The sequence below is a fragment of the Erythrolamprus reginae genome, chromosome 3, assembly GCF_031021105.1.
Source record: "Erythrolamprus reginae isolate rEryReg1 chromosome 3, rEryReg1.hap1, whole genome shotgun sequence".
Taxonomy (NCBI): domain Eukaryota; kingdom Metazoa; phylum Chordata; class Lepidosauria; order Squamata; family Dipsadidae; genus Erythrolamprus; species Erythrolamprus reginae.
This window is the reverse complement of record NC_091952.1, coordinates 51,337,131-51,362,189: the sequence shown is the minus strand read 5'-3', so window position 1 is coordinate 51,362,189 and position 25,059 is coordinate 51,337,131. Positions and strand designations below refer to the sequence as shown.

Genomic DNA, 25,059 nt, shown 5'->3' with positions numbered 1-25,059 from the left:
TTTCTACAAGATGCTTTCTGCTCTGTGTCCCTTTACTGTTGAACACAGGTGCAGGCTGTTGGGGATGAGTTTGCCTCTCAAACTGGAGTCCAAATGGTTCCTGCAGTCTGCAATTTTTCTGGAAATCCGTTCATACTTCCACACAGCTAAAGGCACAGCTAAATGTCTCTGGAGATTCTCAGAGATTCAGGTCATGATTGTCCCAAAAGTGCTTTTTCAAGAGACAATTTGGCTCTCTGGTTTTGCTTTGAAGAAAAAGGGGGAGTATAAATCCTTCCATTCCCCACTATCCATTCAGTGACAGGCCGAAGCCTGTCTGGTTTGGAGACTTTGGCCTGCCACATATTATGCATTAGACTGTATTCGTACTGTGGGAATTTGGGAGGGGTTGCTGCATGAGGGAAGTAGAAATGTAGCCATAATAAATTCCTTCTAGATTCTCAATTTTATTCTTTGTTCGACACCTGGCCTGACGTTGATGAGAATAATGGACATGTTGGCATGAAGGAGACTGGTCAGCATGATAAACTTGTGGGAATGAACTAAAAACTGGGTGGAGAAACCTTAGTAGGCCTAGATTCAGGTTTCTCACAAATGTGCCAACATGGTTCTGCTAATAAATTGGAATTTTAAGGAATGCTATGCCTCAGACTCTTTATTTATTTTCGGATGCTATTTGGAACCCTGACACTCAGCACTAAAGAAGCTTCTTGGGTGAGAAGTGAAACATCTTCTAAGAAAAAACAGAAAGTCTAATTGCCTCTTGAAAAAGCACCTTTGGAAAAAGTCCAAAAACCTGTTAACAATATTGTACAAAAAATATGAAATTTGGCTAAGGAATTATATTCTTGTTGATTTTTAACTTTCTCAAAGAGTTTTCAATGAACTCCAGGTATCTTCCATTAAAAAAAATAGCAAAATTGCAAAAATAATGAATAATAACATTCCTAAACCTCCTTATCTTCCTTACCAATTCCTGGGGACGGAGGCTGATGAGAATCCGCTCAGCATTCTCACTATCGTGCCTGCTCTCCATCAGGGCTAGCAAAAGTTTGGAGGCATTATCCTGATAAAAAGACAGCAGACATGTATTGAAAGCACAAAGATACTGAAATAATCCATTGTAACCTATTTTAAAAAAACTAAAAAACAAAAACAAAAATCATATTTCTTTCATTAAGGTACTTTGTAGTGCAAATTCTGAATCAGCACATGAAGGTCAAATCCAGACAATAGCCTTTACATAAATGCCATACTTCAATGACAGAACATGTACTGTGCAGGTAAATCCTCGACTGAGTTTTGCTCTGTTTTACGACTTTTCTTGCCACAGTTGTTAAATGAACCAGCTGTGAGGTTGTTAAATGAATCTTGCCATGCAAGAAGGTCATAAAGGGTGATCAGATGACCACAGGATACTGCAGCCATCATAAATAGAAGTCAGTTATCAAGCACCCAAATTTTGATCACATGACCATGGGAATGCTGTAGCAGTCATGTGACAAATGGTTGTATGCTCACTTTTTCTAATGCCGCTGTAACTCTGAACGATCGGTAAACAAATAATTATTAAGTCAAGGACTATTTGTATGTGGTCCCTGGTTAAATGCATAGTGTCTCCTGTTATAAAAAGAAGTATCGGGGCTGAACCTTATTACCAACACAAGGAAATAATTCTGCATTAGACAGAAGGATGGTCTTATGTGTTCACATTATTTTATCACCTCTTCATACTTGTAGCCTGCTTCTAATTTATATTTGGATAATAGGGTACGAATAAATATTAGAATTGTATGGTTTTTACATGTTGTAAGCCGCATCCAGTCCTCAGAGAGGGGTGAGATACAAATCCAATTAAATAAATAAATAAATGTAAATAAAGAAGAAACAAGCATTTCTATACTTCATAAAAAAGCTAACTAAGAGCCAGGGTGGCGCAGCAGGTAGAGTGCTGTACTGCAGGCCACTGAAGCTGACTGTAGATCTGAAGGTCAGCGGTTCAAATCCCATCACCGGCTCAAGGTTGACTCAGCCTTCCATCCTTCCAAGGTGGGTAAAATGAGGACCCGGATTGTGGGGGCAATACACTGGCTCTGTTAAAAAGTGCTGTTGCTAACATGTTGTAAGCCGCCCTGAGTCTAAGGAGAAGCGCGGCATAAAAATTGAATGAATGAATGAATGAATGAATGAATGAATAAATAAATAAATAAATAAATAAATAAATAAATAAATAAACTGTATCTAATCTAATACAGTAGTATCTCTAGATACAAGTTTAATTCATTCCAGAAAGGAGCTTGTATGTCGAACAACTCGTATCTAGAACAAATGGCTTTTCCCCCTCCGAGATAACCAGAAGCAAGGATTCTTGCGCCACCTAGTGGACGCTTAGCTGGTATCCCGAATTTGAGCTCAGGTCTCGAAAAGAAATTTCTCTCCCCTCGTGGCTCGTATCTTGGAATACTCGCATGTGGAGCAGCTCGTATCTAGAGGTACAACTGTATGTAGACATATTTCTTGCTATCCTCCCCCACCCCATACATTTCCCCATAAATTTCCCCATTTACCTTCAGCTGAAGAACCAAATCCATTCTATATTTGCAGAGCGGACTGATGTCATTGAGGATCAGGGCTGTGATTATATCGATGCCATTGGACTCATGGGTCACAATGCAGCTCTGTGGATTAATATACGGAGTTATCCAAATGGCTTGCAACTCATTACTGCCTCCAAATCCCCATTGCAGATGGTCAGAAATTACTGAAAACACTAATGTCTTGTTCAGCATCTTGAGCGAGCGAGAAATCAAAGCCAGTTCACTCTCCTCCTGGACAATTTATTTCATTCATTAGGAATCAATGTATTTTATCCACAAGCAGGATCACAGTACCTGGTTCTCGTGGCAGGGTCCTTGGCAATATTCGGTCAGCGTCTCCAAAGTCTGAGTAATGAGGGCAACATTGTACTCATTGATATAGAGCCCCAGTAAACCCAGCCGTCCAGTAGTGCTACCGCACATAATATCCAGAAATTGCAGTGTTTCACACACCAAATTGTAGTTGGTCTTATTATTCTGGCAGCGGAGAAAGTTCTGTAAAATATAGAGTAAAATGTTAACAGGCAAATGTTTATGGAGATTCTCAGTCATCTAGATCATGGTTGTCCCAAAAGTAATTTTTCAAGAGGCAACTGGATTTTCTTTGCTTTTCCTTGAAGCTGTTTCGCTTCTCAGCCAAGAAGCTTTTTCAGTTCTGACCGAATGATGAGGAATGGAAGGATTTATATTCCTTGTAGTTATCTGGTCCTCAGCATTCTTTTTGAGAGTTGTTATCTATGCCCTCAAGGTCACCTAAATAGGGCAAAGGGTGTGGAACCTTTTTGGGTCTGCTGAAAGAACTGTGTTGTAAACAGGCATTTTTGCACTTGGAAGAGATAGAAGATCTCTGGGAGGAGGGAGCCTAGAGTGATAGATACACGGCAATTTTGAACTAGTGACAGAGTTGCCAGTCTTAATTAAGCTCATTAAGTGAGGACTAGCTATAGCAGTGATGGTGAACCCTTTTTTGCTTGGGTGCCACACCCATGATGGATAGATTGATTAATTGATTGATTGACTAAACAATGTCATCTGGCGGGTTCCAGGGGAAGAGCCTTCTCTGTGGCGGCCCCAACTCTCTGGAACCAGCTCTCCCCGGAGATTAGAACTGCCCCCACCCTCCTTGCCATCCGTAAACTCCTTAAAACTCACCTCTGCCGTCAGGCATGGGGGAATTGAGGCATTCCCCCTCCCCCGGGACTATGCAATTTATGTATGGTATGTCTGTGTGTATGTCTGGTTTAATAATGGGGCTTTTTAATTTTTTTAAATTTATTAGATTTGTTGTGAATTGTTCTATTGTATGTTGTGAGCCACCCCGAGTCTACGGAGAGGGGTGGCATACAAATCTAATAGATAGATAGATAGATAGATAGATAGATAGATAGATAGATAGATAGATAGATAGATAGATAGATAGATAGGATTGATTGATTGATCTACTGATTAGATTTATATGCCACCCCTCTCCCGGGACTCAGGGCAGCTTACACCATATAAAAACAATACAGAATATCCTAAATCCAATTAACTTTAAAACTAGCAATCTAAAACCCAATTTCCTTAAAAATCAATCATTCCCATTCAAGCAAACACACATACATTTCATTAATCGGCCAGGGGGCTGGAATCTAATGGCCCCAAGCCTGGCAGCACAGAGGAGTCTTCAGACTCTTGCAGAAGGCGAGGAGGATGGGGGCAGTGCGAAATATTGCAATATCCTCCCCGCACATGCGCACCCAACCCCCAACAAACACTGCCCCACCTCGCACTTGAGCACAGACCTCACTGAAGCCTCTGGACTTCCGGTAGGCCTGTTGGGCCATCTTTCACCTTCCCCAGGATTCAGGAAAGCCTCCGGAGCCTGTGAATGGCAAAAAACGGCCTAACAGGCCTACTGGAAGTTCCAAACCAAACTTCCGGTTGGGCCTTTAAGCTGTTTTTCGCCTTCCCCAGGCTTCAGGAGCTGACATAGGGCAATGCCTTATATGCCCCCAGATATGGCTCTGCATGCCGCCTGAGGCATGCCTGCCATAGGTTCACCATACCTATACATTACTCACTGCTCAAACTAACCAACTGGTAATTAGATATTCTTCCTGAAGTTATCAAATCACCTGAAGTTACCTAACCACGACATCCTATTTTCTGCAGAACACCTACCTGGAGATCCCGGTTGTGGTTTTCACACAGCAGCTGCAGGAAGCGAAGAATTGGCTCCATGATCAAGACTGACATGCTCATTTCGTTATTCTGATTTCTGTCTCTTGCATCATGGGCTGAATGGAAGCCTACACCCATTGCATAACGGGACGACGGTGCATTCGGCAACATAAAAGTTGTTACTCGTCCTGAAAACAAGAACCCTGATCATTTGCCAGCATGCAGGCTGTTACATTTATCTAAAAAACACTACGCCAACATGTATCCTGCCCAACTCTTTAAAGGAAGCCCTATGAGCATGCATCCCTGTTTACTCTTTTTCCTGTAAGAAAAGCATGCCTCTTTAAATTGTATCAAAGACAAACAAAACATTCCTCTGACACTTCACTAAACAAACCTCTTTAAACTATGTAATGCAGAGATGCAAGACGTATTTATTCATTATCCAAAGCCTGGGAAATTGAACTCGGAAAGTCTTCCAGGCTGACAATAATTATACCACTGGTCATCCACGCACACAATAATTACATGTTACAATATTGACAACCTATACTATTAAAACAGTTTTTCAACCAAAGCTGTGATTTGGTTTTCAGGAACTAAAGATGCTAAACTAGCAATGTGCAAGTACACCTTACATTTTCTGAATACTTAAAAGAAAAACACTATCAATTAAAAAAAGGAAAGGAAAATGTTAATAAAATCAGGGCAGATATTACATGAGAAATTGGTATTGCTCTCCAATGTTGAAACCCAATGATTAATGATTTATTTTATGTACGTTGAGAGCATATGCACCAAGACAAATTCCTTGTGTGTCCAATCACACTTGGCCAATAAAATTCTATTCTATTCTATTCTATTCTATTCTATTCTATTCTATTAATTGTCATGGTGCTAAAAAAATGCTCAGAGATAGTTACGGATTCAGACAGACTCAAGGCTTCCAGACAGACTGTCAGATCAAACACCCAATTTCTCACAAACCTTTACTGTTGTGTTCAGGAGAATCCTTGTCTTCTCTAGGCTTGTTGCCAATATCACTCATATTCACTGTCACCGTGGATTTAACTTCTTGCTGTGCCTTCTTCATTCGGTCATGAACAACTTTAAAGAACTTTTCTGACTTCTTATCACTGGTCATCAAGTTATAGAATGATTTCTTTAGAGAGAGGCAAAAGAGCAAAAAATGGGGGTAATGATTATACTCTCCCAAACTGGTACACCCAAATGTGTTGATCTCACAATTTAAAACATTAGAAGGGCATTTGATAATTCTCCATATTTTCTCAGATCATCACCATAGATGTTAAGCTCCTCATTGATGTTAACATCAAGTCTTTGGTAAATTGAGACTTTCCATAGATGTTAAGCTCCTCATTGATGTTAACATCAAGTCTTTGGTAAATTGAGACTTTCAGGTAATTATTTTAGTAAGCCAGAAAATGTACAAACAGGGTTGCCTATTGTGCTACATGCAACAGAGTTGGCCTTCTCTGGGTTCCATCGACGAAACAATGTCGTCTGGCGGGGCCCAGGGGAAGAGCCTTCTCTGTGGCAGCCCTGACCCTCTGGAACCAACTCCCCCCAGAGATTAGGACTGCCCCCACCTTCCTTGCCTTTCGCAAACTCCTCAAAAGCCATCTCTGTCGTCAGGCATGGGGAAATTGATTCCCCTGGGCCCTCTCCGCTTTATGTATGGTCTGTATGATCTGTATGATTGTTTTTATATCAAGGGTTTTTAAATTGTTTTTAAGTATTGGATTTGTATTGTTTTGTTGTTGTAAGCCGCTCCGAGTCTCCGGAGAGGGGCGGCATACAAATCTAATAAATAATAATAATAATTCCTTAGTAATCATAAGAATAGTATCCGTCAGTTTGGGCATATTTTGCCAGTATGCCACAAACACAATGAAAGCATGGTTTACCCAAGCATGTCCACTCTATTCGAGGTAAGACTTTTGCCACAGAGATTACATTTGTAAGACAACGTCCTATTGCTCTCCTGTTATCAACCAGGAAGTAAATACTGTACCGTATACTGATTCATACTCAGGGTACAGATATGCAGGTTACATTTCATATTATGATGAATTGTCTCTTTGAATAGCAATAGAACATCTATTCCTCCTGGTACTACAATCATGCTGAATTAATACTTGGCGGTCTAGTGCTCACTGTAAAATTTAGCATATAAATAACATTATGTCTCATCACCATATTTCCTCTGAAAATGCTGGTTTCAAATCTTAAAGGTATGGCAATTCATTTGGAATAGGAAAAGTACTTTATTATTCTTTAAATACATGTACCAGTACAAGTTTATAATAGAACCAATAGATATAATCAGCCAGACATACTTTCTTTTCCAAAATAAAGGAAGCTTAAATAGAAAATGTTGAATCTGTCCTAGCAAGCCCTTAAGAAGCCAGCAGAGGGAGCAAATGTTATTTGAGAAAACGAATTATGCAATTACATTTCTGACTGATGCAATAAAAACATTTGAATTAACATAAAAATATAAAATAAAAACATTAAATGTTGGATGAGATGCTGCATCCCACACTTAGGCGGTGGCATTAGAAGTTATTCTGAATTTGCAATGCACCAGAACAATAATGGAAAGAAATGCACAAATGTGGAAAGATAATAACCTCCCAACAGATAATGTGATTATAAAGAAACTTATGGATTGCGCTGAAATGTCCAGGCTCACTTTTGAAATACAAAATAAACAAGAGAAAGACTTTTACACAATTTGGGAAAATCTTTATAAATGGCTTGAAACCAGAAGAAATAACTAATAAACAGGTAAATAATACATGGATATAATTGATAACTATAAATAACACAATAAAATGTAAACAATTGATATATGGATTAGATAAAGCAACAAGGAGATATATAGAGTTTGCTTTATGATTCATCAGGAATGCAAACAAAATGTAAATGATGTACAATGTAACCATTTTCCTTTCTTTTTCTATTTTCTTTTTATTCTATCTTCTTTTCTCTCTTTTATTCTCTCTGTCCATCTTTACATGTTTGCAAAAGTCGTTTACTATTCTTTTTTAATTGTATTGTTTTTCTATTTGTGAATAAAAACTTATGTTTTAAAAAAAGGGAAAGAAATGCAATACCTGTATCTCTGTGTTGCCACCATCAAGCAGTCGAATAGCCAAACGAATGCTCTCCTGAAAAATCTTCTCATTCTTGGTGTTCATGATAAGATCAGACACTAGTTTCGTAGCCCCTTCTCTGTCGAGTCGGCACTGAACAGCAGCAATGACTGACCAGTCCTGGTCTTGTCCTGTATGCAAACAAACATTAAGGAAAAAGGAGACCATTCAACAAGTTTAAAATAGATGGCCAAATTAATAAGGGGAGAAAAAGCTGATATACTGGGTAATGTATCTTCCTTGGATATGCAAATATTATGTTTAATTAATTCTTTGTCACAGCAAGCATATATAACCATTCAAGCAAAAAAAAAAAAAAAAGCAAAATCACTAATACAATTGGGGCCATTGATCTGATGGCACACCATCGAGATCCAGCCATTAATGATATGCATGGTTTAAAACTGTTTTTAATTGTTGGTTTTAAATCATTTTAGATTGTTTTTAAGGGCTTTTAATATTACATTCTATGTTTTACCTTTTTTGGGTTGTGAGCTGCCCAGAGTCCCGCGGGAATTGGGTGGCATACAAATTTAAATATACTGCTCAAAAAAATAAAGGGAACACTCAAATAACACATCCTAAATCTGAATTCTCATTGAATATTTTGTTCTGTACAAAGTTGAATATGCACAACAGTATGTGAAATTGATTGTCGATCAGTGTTGCTTCCTAAATGGACAGTTTGATTTCACAGAAGTTTGATTTACTTGGAGTTATATTGTGTTGCTTAAGTGTTCCCTTTATTTTTTTTGAGCAGTGTAGATAGATAGATAGATAGATAGATAGATAGATAGATAGATAGATAGATAGATAGATAGATAGATAGATAGGTGACATCAAGGTGGTTTATTTATACACATCAAGGTGATGCACTTAATACTCCCACTTTTTATTTTCTCCACAATAACAACCCAGAAAAATGAATTGGACTGACAGTGTCTGAGCCAAAATCACCTAGTTAGCTTCTGGGCCCAAGAGAGCACTAGAATACATCATCTCCCAGTTTCTGGGCCTAAGGAAATACTAGAACACAATCTCCCAATTTCTAGTCCAACACATAAACTAAACTGGCCCTCAGTTAAACTGTATTAGTAGTACATTACTAGGCACCTAAGTAGTAACCTAAGAACAATTTGCATTCATAAGAATTATTTGAAATAATTGTCACTTTAGTTTTCAGTCTGTCCTCTTTGTGATCAAAAATAGCTCTTAGAGTAAACTTGCAATAGGGGAAATCCTTATCTCAGCATTAAAACATAGATTTTGCATACAAAAGTCCCCAAATAAAATCTTTAACGTTCAATGCAAACATGAGGTAGAAGGATCAATAATCAGAATAAACAGAATACAATATATCAGTGATCAAGGTGTGATTAGGACCAGAGATATTTATTACTTTATTAATTTTACGGAGTCTACGGAGAGGGGCAGCATACAAATCTTATAAATACATAAATAAATAATTTTATATGCCACCCATTTCACTGTTGAGTAACTCTGGATAGCTAGATTTATGTCTATCCTCAGTTACCAAAGCTTACTGAGTGATTTTAGGCTAATTACTGTCTCCCAGATCAAGTTAATATACAGGGTTTTTTCTAGTAGAGAAAATCTGTGGGAGAAAATGCTATGTACACCAGCTTGACCTCCTGGAGGAAAGATAGGATATAAATCCTATATCCGATAGGATATAAGGACATGTTTACTTAGAGAAATTTATTGGAAACATTATTCAGTTGCATATAGTTCAGTAGCTTTCTTTTGCTAGTTCGCAAAAGAAAGCTCAAGTCCCTATTGATTGGAAACATGTGGCAGAGTCCATCCCGCAATGGGTAAAATGATAAAGATGATGACAGTTAAGTAGCAAAAAAAAAAGGAACGCAAAGAAGAAATGAGAGAAGACATCATTTAATACTGGTTTATCACTTACCAATACCAGAAGGGTCAACAATTTCCCCTTTGGAGCCAGTTTTTTTGGTCTGCAAGTAATTAGCCACAAGCATTTTCCTTAATGTATTGCCCTAACATTAAAAAAGAAAATTGGTCAATCATATGTTTTTTGCTGAATTTTTTTTCTAAAGAATTTGATTCTCAGAGATAAAAGCCTGAAGGACAAGCTAATCAAGTGCATAGAAATTCTGTTTCTTGAGGCAGTACATGCAGGAAAGCCATGGTCTTCATCTTAAAAGTTTCATTATTAGCTGGACGGTCAGTGTGAAAAGAGGGCATCAGCAGAGCCATGAATCAAATGTATATCCTGCAAAGTTTTGTATAGACTTATTTATCATAAAGAGCTCTCATTAAGAGAAGACTCAAGCATAACCGTTTACCCAGAAAACACAATAAAGAGTAAGAGGTGATAAAAACATATTTTGCGAATAGAACTCATCCCCACGTAAAAACAAGCATTCTTAATTACTCACCCTGTCTCCATATTTGTTCCTTTTCACCAACATTTGCTGCAGTGTCCTCAATACTTTGATGCAAAGCTTCTCTTCAGTTGCCATCAGGTCTTTAGTGTGTTGGACTAACCTAGATGATGGGAGGAATTAATTCATAGTCCTGCTTGCTACACAGAAACACAGTATTCATTCCACCACAGATAAAAACTACTTGTGTTAAGAAATAGTCTGGATTCTTTTACTTAAACGGGCATGTTCATATAACTGTCTCAGCTCTGCCAAGTTCCAATATCTATTTACACCTCTTCCTAGTACAGTGGTACCTCTACCTAAGAAAGCCTCTATATATGAACTTTTCTAGATAAGAACCAGGTGTTCAAGATTTTTTTGCCTCTTCTCAAGAACCATTTTCCACTTACAAACCCGAGCCTCCGAAACTTTAACCGGAAAAGGCAGAGAGAAGCCTCCGTGGGGCCTCTCTAAGAATCTCCTGGGAGGAAACATGGCCGGAAAAGCAGGGAGAAGCCTCTGTGGGGCCTCTCTAGGAATCTCCTGGGAGGAAACAGGGCCGGAAAAGAATCCCCATGGGGCCTCTCTAGGAATCTCCTGGGAGGAAACAGGGCACCCCCCCACCACCCTGTGGTTTCCCCAATTGAACGCATTATTTGCTTTTACATTGATTCCTATGGCAAAAATTGCTTCTTACAAACTTTTCTACTTAAGAACCTGGTCACGGAACGAATTAAGTTCGTAAGTAGAGGTACCACTGTATAGTTATAGTCTCCCTGTACTTTTTCTCTGTTCTTCTGACTTCTGCCTTTCATCAAACGATTCCTGATTGCCATATGGTGTGACATCTGCTCAATATAAAATTGAAATGCTTATTTGATATAATCTAACTTGGTTGCTGTAACTGGATCAGTAGGAGCATACAGCTGAAGGCTCCAATTCAATAAATTCAACTTAATCAACAAATAGGTCCTAGTCTCACACACAAAAAAATAATAAGCAATAATGACACAAACTGAGAATGTTCCTCAAAATTTACATTTTTCTATAGCTTAATGAGCCTACTTACTTGGAGAGAAAGCCACCACTTTCACAACGTTGATAGGCCTCGGTCCCTTCCATGAAAAGTAGTTCTGGGCAGTGCAGCACATCTACCAGGACTGAGAGTTCAGCTTCAACCAGAGGTTGCAAGCGCTCCTCTAGGGCATTGATAATGTCCTGTAATAGCACAGCATTTTCATATTATTTATTGGTTAATTCAAACTAGTGTTTTGTGATCCTGTAAAACATTGTAAAGCTCTTAGAAGTGCCTGCCTCCAAATGAGTGGAAACAAAACAGATACACAAAGTAAGCCGGAGTATGCTAAATGTTATTTATTTATTTAAAACAGTGATATGACTACTCAACTCAACTAAGGTATTCTGAAAGACTTAAAACCATGGGTCTCAACCTTTTTTCATCATAGAGCCCCTTTAAATATCTTTTGTGGCCACGGACTATAGCCACAGAACATTGAGACTTAACAGAACAAAACAGAATAGAATTCTTTATTGGCCAAGTGTGATTGGACACACAAGGAATTTTTCTTTCTTTCTTTCTTTCTTTCTTTCTTTCTTTCTTTCTTTCTTCCTTCCTTCCTTCATTCATTCATTTATTTATTAGATTTGTATGCCACCCCTCTCCATAGATTCGGGGCGGCTCACAGCATACAATAAAACAATTCATAACAAATCTAATAAATTTAGAAAACATTTTAAAACCCCATTATTAAAGCAGACATACACACAAACAAACATACCTTACATAAATTGTATAGGCCGGGGGGGGGGATGCCTCAATTCCCCCATGCCTGATGGCAGAGGTGAGTTTTAAGGAGTTTACGGGAGGCAAGGAGGGTGGGGGCAGTTCTAATCTCCGGGGGGAACTGGTTCCAGAGAATCGGGGCCGCCACAGAGAAGGCTCTTCCCCTGGGACCCGCCATACAACATTGTTTAGTCGACGGGACCCGGAGAAGGCCAACTCTGTGGGACCTAATTGGTCGCTGGGATTCGTGCGGCAGAAGGCGGTCCCAGAGATATGCTGGTCCGATGCCATGAAGGGCTTTATAAATCATAACCAACACTTTGAATTGTGACCGGAAACTGATCGGCAACCAATGCAGACTGCGGAGTGTTGGTGTAAAAGCAGAAACAAAGCTAACAACAAAAATACAAAACTACAATACTGTATATGTACAACAACAAACAACCATAAACAATACAATAATAAAATGTCAGCCCAAGCAATAGGAATACCATCAATCAATCAGAGTTCCAGCACATTGCAAACCAAATTACTGGGGAATATACACAAATTATTTATGCTTCTGGAGTAAAGAAGTAAATAGTTTGAGTTATTCCAGAGGACCTGTTGCACCCTGCCAGCCCCTACAGCAGCCGAATCAGATGAGAAGGAGGCATGGGAGTATCAAGGCAGTCTGAGAGCTCTGAGGAAGAAGAGGGAATGGAGTTCTCATAGAAACAGAGGCAGAACATGGGCCATCCGCCAGCCCTTAGGTGGAGAATCCACAGCCTCCAGATCTAGAGGTGGCTGATGACCCAGTGCCTGATAAGAGGATGTGCAGAAGGCAGAGGAAGGAGAGCAGTGGCAATCTGTGGGCCAGACCTTGGGACGGAAGAGCCACCACTGTTAGTGAAGGCCCAGCCTAGCTCTGGGAATAAAAGGCAGGGGGCAGAGATGAATAGACAATTATTCATCTCCCTGCTGGACAGATTTGTTAGCCTGCATTGAGAGAAAAACTTTTTTGCCAGGTGCTCCTAATAAAAGAATCATTGATCAGGGTGTCCAGGGAGAAAGCATTTTGAAATGATATTTCCCTGACATTTCCCTGTAACTTGCGATAGATGACATCACACCAAACGGCTAAGCCGTGGAGCAATATCAGTAGCTGAGCAAGCAATTTGTTGCCACAGTTATGCTCATTTTTGCTTGACTCTGCCAGGCAGCGCAATCTGTTTTTTTTAACATGATTTTCCCCTGACTTTTAGACATTTTAATAAGTCCCCCCCCCCCACGATTTATTCCATTTTTTTCATGAATTCCCTGATAATTCCCTGATATTTCCCGAACTGCCGATTTCCCTGATAATTCCGTTTTCCAGGTTTGCTAGATTTGCTGGAAACCCTGTTGATTTAAATACAGAGGGTTTTGTTGTGGTTGGGGAGCTGGGTGAGAACAGGATCATTTAAATTCTTGTTTTTGAGATATGCCTGATTAAGAGAGAAGCATAAAGTGGCCCCTCAAAACCAGTTTGTACCTGCAATTTCTCAATGATGTTCTTGTAGTCCCATTGATTGGTTGCAGCTGAAACCCGAGGGAAAGTACGAGATGCTGTCTTATAGTTGGAAGCATTCCTTTGGGCATTGCTGATCAAACTGCTGTTTAGCAGGGAGCTGACATGGGCATCCAAATCCATGGGTAAGACAATGGACCGGCTTTTCGCTAAAAGAACAGAATGTTTATATTGAGGAAAATATACACTAATGACAAGGATGATACAGGGTTCAAACAGTAAATTGGCCACTACAAAACAACCTTGGTCATTCTTCCAGACTATATAAAATAAAGATCACACCCCCAAAATAAAGGTCACATTGTACTGTACACAGTGTTAATTGCATACTCAGAGAATTCTCACAATTGTTAATGTGCTATATAATACAGGAATTTGCCATTCTTTCCTCACTAGTAAACTGTATTATTCAAGGGTGGACAAAACATTTGGCCTGCTTTTCTTATATTTATATTTATTTATTTACGTATAGTGGTACTTCTACTTAAGAACGCCTCTACTTAAGAACTTTTCTAGATAAGAACCTGGTGTTCAAGATTTTTTTGCCTCTTCTTAAGAACCATTTTCTACTTAAGAACCCGAGCCTGGAAAAAATTCCCAGGAAATTTGAGAGCAGCACGAAGGCCCGGCCAATTTCCTGCCATTCCCCCTGGGTTTCTCTCTCTGGCGCAGTGTATGAGAGGCAGCCTCACACCAGGTGTATGGGAGGCGCATGCTCGTCCTCACCACCTCAGAGTCCCACTTTTTTTTTTAAGCCTTAAAGTTTTGGATTTTTTTTATTCCCCTCACCTCACCTTCTTCCTTCAACAGCAACTGTCCTCCTCCTCTTCTTCCTCCTCCTCCTCCCACCCAAATTCTGAGCTTTTATTTCTTTCCTAATGGGTTTGCATGCATTATTTGCTTTTACATTGATTCCTATGGGAAAAATTGCTTCTACTTACAAGCTTTTCTACTTAAGAACCTGGTCACGGAACAAATTAAGTTCTTAAGTAGAGGTACCACTGTATTGAAATTTATAGGCCAACCATTTAAGCAACTTTTGATGGCTATAGTGTGTGTTAATGTGTTTTATAATGGCCCTCATAAAATAACTCCCACTCTCCATTTTACATAGCTGAAATGAAAAGAAGGTGGGGACTTGATGTAAAGGTATTCCATAATCAAATGTATGCCTTTTGAAGCAGCTTCTCCTGGTGGATCTCAGAAAGATCCTGCAGGCCTGAAGTCTGCACGCTTTCATTTCAAAGCGATTAATAGGTGTTGTTCCTTACCAACCATAGCCAATGTGCGAATACAAGTTTCCACCGAACTCTTTTGCTGTTGCTGCAGCCAAGGACATTCCAAAAGTCTCATAGTAGATTGCAGGAGCTGCACCACAATTGTCTGGTGTGTCTGAAAGAGAGAGGAAACATTTAAGGGCCTCTGCTGAAATCCCGCTTTTATTTCCATTGCAGCTCCACTCAGGGTGCAAAGAGATAAGTCTACAAGACCCATTACATTCTTTTAAAAAATGCAATTGTGATATGACTTAGGTCTGAAATAATATTTAGGCAATTAATACTTTGCCTCACTCTGGGACAGTTAAATGGTGGCAATTAATTTATCCCAGTCTATGATATTCTTCTCTAGTGAAGAAGTCACTAATGACTTTCACAGGAAAGGAAAAATGGCACAAGGAAAAAGATTAACACTTTTTAAAAAATATATATTTTTTATTATTTTTCAAAAAAGACAAACAAAGACAAACAACATTAAACATTTAAGGAGCTACCATTGCTCCGCTTGTCGTAGAAGTCTAACTAATACAAAAATATAAAACCCTAACTGTTGTCAGATCAATACAGAAATGTCACACGTGTACATTGCATTTTTATTAAATTTAACTCTATATTTTTTACGTTAATCATATTAATTAAATTTCTTTATCTATAAAATATCATATACTTATTTCAAAAGATAAAATATAAAAAATGTAGGAAAAAATAACACTTCTAATTTTATCATACTATAAACTATTTCACTCTATCTTATAAATCTTCAAATAGTTATACATTCTTACTTATTTAATTTTTAATACTATTTTTAAAATTCCACCAATCATATACTTTATCCCATATTTTATAAAATTCTGTTTCAGTTTGATTATTCAAAGGTTTTGCGCAGAAATGGAAAGAAAAGACAATACCAAAAGATGTAGAAGTATTTTAAAAAATTATAGAATGTGCAGATTAACACTTTTTATATTGATCTAATTAGCTATCATTCTTTAAAAACAAGTAAGCTGAGATATCCAGTCAGGGGTGAAATGCTCACAATTTGTTCATGCCTGTTGGTTGTCAGAGAACTGGTCACGAAGGCAGTGTGGGGCTTGGCCCACCCACCCAGATGCCACCTTTTGGGTTCTTTTATCCTTTGCGCGTGGGCAGAGGGTAAAAGAATGAAAATGGTGGTATCTGGGCGGGTGGGTGGAACCTCACGCTGTCTTCATGACTGGCTCTCCAACGATCGACAGGCATGAGCAAACAAGGAGCATTTCACCTCTGTACCCAGTTATAGATTCACCCTCTCTCACTCACCCTGTTTTATCATCTAGTAACATCTTAAAAGTGACAACTGTGAGCCGCCCTGAGTCTGCGGAGAGGGGCGGCATACAAATCTAATAAATAATACTAATAATAATAACTGTTAAATTAGCACTTTACACTGAAACCAGGATCAACTCAATTACAAATTACCATTCTAAAACTAAGATCAAAAGATTTAAAAAGTCAGTGATGGCGAACCTATGGCATGGGTCCCACAGGTGGCACGCGGCACGCAAGCCGTTACCTTAGCTCAGCTCCAATGTACATGTGTGTGCTGGCCAGCTGGGAGGGCATTTTCTGCTTCTGGAGAGTTTCTGGGGGAAGGGGAGGATATTTTTGCCTCTGGAGTCTGGGGAGGGTAAAAACGGGCCTACTGGGCCCATCAGAATTTGGGAAATGGGCTGTTTCAGGCCTCCAGAGGGCCTCCGGGGAGGGTGGCGGAGGCCAATTTTGCTGTCCCCAGGCATTGAATTATGGGTGTGGGCAAACGTGCCTGCATGATAATACACGCATAAACGCTTTCAGCACCCAAAGAAAAAAAGGTTCACAGAGCTGGGATGGCGCAGCAGGTAGAGTGCTGTACTGCAGGCCACTGAAGCTGACTGTAGATCTGTAGGTCAGCGGTTCAGATCTCATCACCGGCTCAAGGTTGACTCAGCCTTCCATCCTTCCAAATTGGGTAAAATGAGGACCCAGATTGTGGGGCAATATGCTGGCTCTGTTAAAAAGTGCTATTGCTAACATGTTGTAAGCCGCCCTGAGTCTAAGGAGAAGGGGGGCATAAAAATCAAACAAACAAACAAACCAATCAATCAATCAATGGTCTGTATATTCTGCTTCTCTGGTTCTTTTTCATCAAAAAAGTAACATGAAGCAATATAGGATTGTCAACAGTTGTCATATTTCAGAGTTATCAGGAGTGGACACATTCTATTATATTTCAAACAATTATTCTTTTTTACAAAAGGAAATGGGAGGGGGGGAATTCTACCACTGTAAGGTTTGAATTGTACCTGCAGGGAAGTGCTGTTCTCAGAGAAAGGAGAGCTGAAGAATGCAGTGATTGTGTCTAGCACCACAGTCAGCACATATTTCTCCAAGGCAGAATCTGACAAGCGCTTTTCACGTTTCTTGCATACCTGAAGGTGGGAGTAAAACAAAATTTGAACAACATTAAGCATCTCCTCATTATCATCCTTTTAAAAAAATCCTTACAGCAGCTCTATCCTACCATTTGTCCCATGCTGCAGGGGAAGGCTGTGGGTGTGAATTGCCATTCATGCATCCTAAGCGTTTGTTGGCGGAGATGAGCTTTTTGCAGTTCGCAAGGTTGCAAATCTTCAACCACAGATTAGTTCATTCAGACAGCAGAACAGTTCCACAGTGCAATAAGTACAGGAGGCAAGGGAAGATTGATGCTTTGTGTTGTGATTCAGCCTGAGGCTGCTCAGGGACCAGCTGTGTCTCTGCTGGCTCCATGCCCGGAGGAAGATGACAGCGCAGAGGAGGGGGCTGAACAGTCAGAGGGGGGAGAGGAGAGTCAGGAATGGGATGAAGGAGAACAGCATGAGAGCCCCGGGGGGGGGGGGGCCCTCTCCCCAGCCAGTAGCTTGGAGTCATTAGGTGATGACGCACAAGCTGTCATTGACATGAGACAGAGACGTTCAGAGCAACGAAAGGAACAGTTAAAGAGATATTATGACCATTGAATTAGAAGCAGCTGGGTTTGGGTGTGGTCCTCATCAGCAGGGTTTAAAAGGCAGGCAAGGCCTTGAAGCCATGTGGAGTGTTATCAATTGGAGTTGTGGTGACCTGTTTTGATTCTCAGCGTCTCTGATCTTGGCTTGTGGCCTCCAGTCTGGAAGACTCGTGGGAGGCGTCTGTTTGCTATCTACAGCTTCGTCTTGGCAGCAAGAATCTGGTATTGCTTCATGGACTATTCCCTTCGTGTATATATTTGAAGTTCCAGCGTTTTTCCTGTTTGTAAGGACATTTTCTGTTACCTGTGTTTTCCTTGGATTATATAAACTGCCTTTGCCTTTTACCAGTGTGTCTGGCTTCTCTTTTTGGGTTGGTATTGGCTTCTGGAGTGACCCAGACAGAACACTTTGTAGGGCATCAATCTTCTCTTCTGAAGGCAAACCTTGGCAGAGAGTTCCCAGGGCTCTGCCTCCTGCCAAGCAGGAACAAATGTGTATAACCTGTGATCCTAATAGGACAATGTAATAAAACAGTATCTTGTTCAAGCAATGGCATTCTGACCTCTGGCACAATGAACGTACGAAAAGCTAAGTCCTTGAACTCAGCACTCAGTTATCTAACAACGCAGAGCCAGATATCCAGAGGGACTTCACTAGCATGGCATGAGGATGGCAGCTATGCAGGTAGGATTCAAATTGTAATATTCAAAGGTTTACTGCATTAGAATAGCTAGTTTTCATGGCCAACTTCTTTGTATAACCACACAAAATAACCAGAGAGCATTGCTTTGTTTCTCTGTAGAAGGAAAGCCATGGTCCTTAGTCTACGGTGAGGGTGAAATCAGATAGCACATTTTTGGACTTTTTTTAAAGGGCTAAGCTTTCATGAGCTACAGCTCACTTCATCATCTCAGGGTACCCTATTGAAAAGTTTAACAAAAATAGTTTGGGTTCAATGAATTATAATATAAGGGCTTTTGGGGGAGGGGACAATTTCGTATAGAATAGAGGAGAACAGAACAGAACAGAATTCTTTATTGTCCAAGTGTGATTCGACACACAGGGACTTTGTCATTGGTGCATATGCTCTCAATGTACATAAAAGAAGATACATTTGTAAAGAATCATGAGGTACAACACTTATTCATTGTCATAGGGTACAAATAAGCAATCAGGAAACAATATTATTATAAATGGTAAGGATACAAGCAACAGGTTACAGTCATAAGTGGGAGGAGATGAGTGATAGGAACGATGAGAAGATTAATAGTAATAGTAATGCAGCCTTAGTGAATAGTTTGACAGTGGTGAGGGAATTATTAGTTTAGCAAAGTGATGGCATTCGGGAAGAAACTGTTCTTGTGTCTAGTTGTCTTGGTGTGCAATGATCTATAGTGTCGTTTTGAGGGTAAGAGTTGAAACAATTTATGTCCAGGTTGCGAAGGGTCCGTAAATATTTTCACAGCCCTCTTTTTGATTCGTGCAGTATACAGGTCCTCAGTGGAAGTCAGGTTAGTAGCAATTGTTTTTTCTGCAGTTCTGATTACCTTCTGAAGTCTGTGTCTGTCTTCTTGGGTTGCAGAACCGAACCAGACAGTTATAGAGGTGCAGATGACAGACTCAATAAATATACAAACAGCTCTTTGGATCAGACAATTACCAGTACTTACTTAAGAGTAGCCAACTACATACTTCTGGGATACTCACAGCAAGAGATGAGACAAGTTCCTTGTCCAACACTGTTCCCTACAACTGGTATACATTCCCAATACTGGAGCTGCTGCCTCCTTTTTTCTGCTTTTGGTTATCGTTGGTTAATAATGAATCATAATCATAATGTTTATGATTATAAATAATGATAATTAGTCCCAATTAATCATCTTTAAGGAATCACTAAGGACTCACTAATGAAAGAGACTGAATCTATTTTTTACTGATTGGCAAACAAGCACTTTAGCATTGAATTTCAGAGATTAATCAGTTGCTATGTAGGAAACTCTTTTCACTCATTTATTAAGCTAGTTCAAGTTTCTCCAGTTGGATATCCTTCACATATGTTTTGATGGCACCAATTTGGACAAAGCGGAGGCATAGCTACCTGTTCACATATTCGGGCCAAAGGATTTTTCTCAAAGGAAATTTCAAGACTTACCCTAGCCATGTCAAGGGTAAAGTTCTCAAACAGTGTCCAGATATGGTTGCTGGTATAGATTTCCTTCATCTCCACCTCTGTGTCTACATAGCAATGATTGACAAAATTGACATATGCAATTTTCACCTGAAAGACCAGAGTAAAAGAGGCATGGATTAAAAGACTGAGCATGTTATAATGAGCAGGGGTGGCATAGCAGGTAGAGTGCTATACTGCAGGCCACTGAAGCTGACTGTAGATCTGAAGGTCAGATGTTCAAATCTCATCACCGGCTCAAGGTTGACTCAGCCTTCCATCCTTCAGAGGTGGGTAAAATGAGAACCCGGATTGTGGGGGCAATAGCCTAGCTCTGTTAAAAAATACTATTGCTAACATGTTGTAAGCCGCCCTGAGTCTAAGGAGAAGGGTGGCATAAAAATTGAATTAATAAATAAATTAAATAAATTAAATAAATTAAATAAATTAAATAAATTAAATAAATTAAATAAATTAAATAAATTAAATAAATTAATTGAATAATTAAACAAACAAACAAACAAACAAATGAATGAATGAATGTTGCAAGAATAGAACTAAAGCTCCTACGCATTCAATCTTTGGGGGCAATCTTTATTAGCACCATTTATGCTCTTGAGAAAATTATCTTCATCTGTAAAAATCAAACCAGGGACTTAGCCAAGCAGCAGTTCGTAAAATGATCACCAATCTGATGTCCTGCTTTTGTCTGAAAGATGACAGGGTATCAAGGAAGTAAATTCCATTTTATTCTTGTAAAGAGCCCCATACTGAAGAAAAGGCTGAAAAATAATACCATAATCTTCATGATTCATATACCTCTGGTGGCCTCTCTGGTAAGGAAGATACTGGACAACTTAATTGCAGGCCTAATCCTACAACATCCTTAAATTCTTCAAAGAGATAGAATTATGTGAGTTTATTGAGAGATCTTACTATTAGTCTTTCATTCTTATAATTACTGGCTATAAAGTCACCCAGTGGTAATTGAACAGGACTTTTCTAAACCTGGCCAGCCTTTACAGGTCACTGTTTCCTTCTTTGGCAAACTTATCTGTTTTGCACAAGTATAGAGATGACATATATCTAGAAAACACATTTTCTTCATAAAGAGCCGGGCCTCATCATGTGAGGATAGAAACCCAGAATCATGTAATAACTACAAAGGTATGTGTCAGCCATAGATGACATCTACTGTGCATCCTTCCCTTACCTCGGTAATGCAGTCTTCGTGAGTGACTACTCGCACTACATCCTCCAAAGGAAGCAGAGACGTGCATTTGATTTCTGTATATACATTTTTGCCTTCAGCACAGGCAGCCAGCAAGTCCACCAGAGAGATATGGTACATGAGAGGACTGTTCTCCTCTATCCCATCCTGGGCTGCTGTCATCATCTGTAGCATGTTGGCGAGGGATGTCTTATCATTATAGAACACTACAACATCATCTCCAGCATTGGTAATCTGCAGTAAAAAGACAAGGCATCTAAGCAAAAGAACAAAACTCTGCTAAAGTATCTACTTTGTGGCTCTCTCCAGTCAACTTCTCATGTGCCATAACCTGCTCACTGGGTTGAGCTCAATCCCTGGTGATTACATCTATGTTACTGTCTTGGTAAGAATTCACCATAGGAAAATTATTGAATGTGCAGAGCTGGTCATGATGACGAGGCGGTTGGAAAATCAAGAAGAGACTGAATATTATAAAATCTGGGATAGGGTCTATATTTGGTTGAATAGAAGAAATTCTCAATGAATCCAAGACTATGTAAATTTATTAGCTTGAAATGTATATAGAGATATGAAGTAGGTGTTTTCTTTCCTTTGAAATGATCTAACTAACAAAAGTTTTTTCTTATTATGGAGACTAGTATTTTGAGTGGAGCAATTGGAGCTCCTTTTTTGTTATGTGTTTTGTTTTGTATTTTTATGTATGTATGTCATGTTTTGTCTTTGAAAATAATAAAAATTTAAAAACATTTTTTTACAAAAGAATTCACCATTGCATCTTTTTAGACCATTCTTTCATTTTTTTTCAATTTAATCTATACCCCTAAATATGATCCTCCATTCAAATACTAGCTAGGTTTAACCATGTTTAACTTTTTCAGGATCAGTCCAAGTCAGCTAGGTCCTACCACTTTTTCTACAATATCAGAGCAGAGTTTGCTCATAATACATACAGAGCAAATCTACTAACAGGAAGTACCTTCCTATATTGAATCTTTTTTTCCTCTTGTCCCTTATTTTTTAAGACATTATGGTCTGAAGTTCCTAAATCCATAGCAACATGTGAACCTTGCTTGTTTGGCTCCAGATGCAGTATCCTTCTAGAATATTTTTTTTCTCCTAAATTTGATTGTTATGGAGGAAATATACAAATACTGTCAGATAAATAAAACTCTATGTCCTGGCATTAGACAAAATATGACAAGAATTGTTATGCAACAGCTACTCTTCCAATTTACAGATTTTAAAAATCCTAATACAAATTTGTATTTCCCTGGTAGGGGGAAGAGTAAACCATACTAAGGAGAACCTAAGTCTTTTCCAAATTGGTGACTTTAAAATGCTGTAAAACTCTGGGAATTGAAATCTACAGATGTTAAAGCTGCCAAGTCTGAAAAACTTTGAATTAGAATGGCTCTTATACATTACTATACTGCTTAACAGAGATTAACCTGGTTCTATATCTTTTTCACCACAATCCTCATCATCCCTGACCATTGACTATTCAAGCTCAGATCAACTGAGCCTTCTAGTAAAAATATATGAAAAAGATGGTTGCGAAAAAGCAAGCAAAAATAGAAGGGATGGGAAATGAGTATAACATCTGGATGTGGCATCTGTTGCACTGAGTAATCGCATCCCCATACATTCAACTTTGCTTGGTTATGTAATTTGGCAACCATTTTATATAAGGGAATAAATGTATAGAGTAAGTATATGCATTACAAAATTGAAAAAGAAATGGTTACATTAAATAAATACTATACGGTCAAGCTGCTAAATTGCTTAACGTGTCTCTATAGATTTTATATATTAATAGCCATTTAACAAATCCACTCCCAGTTTGGAAGACTGTAACCTTAGATTTACCAGGGTTCCACCCTTCATTATTAAAGCTCGACTTACTTCCTTACTTCCTTACTTATTTATTTATATTTGTATGCCACCATTCCAATGGGATTCAGGAATATTTGGAGGAAAACTTCACACCTAATTATAAGATCAGACAGTTGGCCTTGTACATGTTATTTTTCCAAGGCTCATTTTTCACTATCTGTAAAAATATATAGTCTCTTAAGATACTGTACTATCTTAAATTATTTATTATTTATTTATTTATTTATTTATTTTTTAGATTTGTATGCCGCCCCATTCCGCGGACTCGGGGCGGCTCACAACAAGGCATAAACAAATCGTAACAAATCCAAATAATTTTAAATATTTAAAAAAGTTTAAAAAGAACCCCAAATACTTTGTATTTCTTGTTTTGGGAAGGCTGAGCAAGAGGTTTATGAAATTCTTGATGCAGGAATGGGGATAGTCCAAATCAGAACCTCACTCTGCAATTTCTCAAGGTCTCTTACCAGATTATATTTAACATTACCTGGTTTCTCCCAGCTAATCTATAATGGCTACCCCTTATTTATGTGTAAACATTTCCTAGACTGCTTCGCTGTATTTTATCCTGTTCTTCTTTTCTACCTTCTTTCCCAGAAATCTGGAATCTCACCTCAGTCATGATCATGTCCTGGCATTTCTTAATGTACTTGCCCTCGGCCTTGATGATAGTGTGAAGAAAGTCAAGATACTGAACATGGCGCCCATGCGTAGCCAGACAATGGATGAAATGTTGTAGCACCCCTTCGCTGATCTCAGAGCACAGCTGATAATTGTTCAGAAAGATGTGTTGCATTGTCTCTGCCTCCATAAGCTGACAAGAAAAAAAAATCATCACTCATATGTTCAATGTGTAATGTGTAGATTACATACATTCAGTAAAATATTTTGAAGAGCTTTTATAGACACTCCAGAATTTGCTAATAAACTATAGTAGTAATCAATGGGAAGTAATACTAATCGTACATGGGAAGTAATAATATGAGGAAAATTAAATAAAGTTAATTTTTAATGACATTCAATTCAAATAATTAATATTTTTGTCTTAAATTCATCCATCCCTCTCAGTACATTATTTAAAAGCTGATTGGAGCCTTTGGATCAAAAGAAATTATGCACTAACATTAATCTTAATCATCAATGATTTAGCTTTACTAGATGAATGGTCAAAGCAATGGAAACTGCAGTTTAATGTTTCCAAATGTAAAATAATGCACTTGGGGAAAATCTGAGTATTGCATTGGCAGTTCTGTGTTAGCAAAAACTTCAGAAGAGAAGGATTTAGGGGTAGTGATTTCTGACAGTCTCAAAATGGGTGAGCAGTGTGGTCGGGCAGTAGGAAAAACAAGTAGGATGCTTGGCTGCATAGCTAGAGATATAACAAGCAGGAAGAGGGAGATTGTGATCCCCTTATATAGAGCGCTGGTGAGACCACATTTGGAATACTGTGTTCAGTTCTGGAGACCTCTCCTACAAAAAGATATTGACAAAATTGAACGGGTCCCAAGACGGGCTACAAGAATGGTGGAAAGTCTTAAGCATAAAACGTATCAGGAAAGACTTAATGAACTCAATCTGTATAGTCTGGAGGACAGAAGGGAAAGGGGGGACATGATTGAAATATTTAAATACATTAAAGGGTGAAATAAGATTCAGGAGGGAAATGTTTTTAATAGGAAAGTGAACACAAGAACAAGGGGACACAATCCATAGTTCCCTCTAAGCTGAGCAGTGAGCAATCGCTCACTTAAAAATCATCATCAACTCAGAGTTT

General features: G+C 38.8%; 1 protein-coding gene across 2 annotated transcripts in view; it reads right to left on the bottom strand.

Moving 5' to 3' along the window:
* ITPR3 (inositol 1,4,5-trisphosphate receptor type 3) overlaps window positions 1–25,059 on the bottom strand; it is a 170,273-nt gene that overhangs the window by 30,719 nt on the left and 114,495 nt on the right. For both annotated transcript variants that reach the window (XM_070745257.1, XM_070745258.1), the window contains exons 30-44: window positions 23,899–24,099; window positions 21,372–21,623; window positions 20,144–20,269; window positions 17,305–17,430; window positions 14,978–15,098; window positions 13,671–13,855; window positions 11,423–11,571; window positions 10,366–10,474; window positions 9,873–9,963; window positions 7,901–8,070; window positions 5,748–5,922; window positions 4,761–4,948; window positions 2,892–3,092; window positions 2,568–2,678; window positions 971–1,066 (exon numbers count right to left, since the gene is read on the bottom strand). In XM_070745257.1, coding sequence (XP_070601358.1) covers window positions 971–1,066; window positions 2,568–2,678; window positions 2,892–3,092; window positions 4,761–4,948; window positions 5,748–5,922; window positions 7,901–8,070; window positions 9,873–9,963; window positions 10,366–10,474; window positions 11,423–11,571; window positions 13,671–13,855; window positions 14,978–15,098; window positions 17,305–17,430; window positions 20,144–20,269; window positions 21,372–21,623; window positions 23,899–24,099 — 2,301 coding nt within the window. The remainder of the gene's footprint in view (window positions 1–970; window positions 1,067–2,567; window positions 2,679–2,891; window positions 3,093–4,760; window positions 4,949–5,747; window positions 5,923–7,900; window positions 8,071–9,872; window positions 9,964–10,365; window positions 10,475–11,422; window positions 11,572–13,670; window positions 13,856–14,977; window positions 15,099–17,304; window positions 17,431–20,143; window positions 20,270–21,371; window positions 21,624–23,898; window positions 24,100–25,059) is intronic.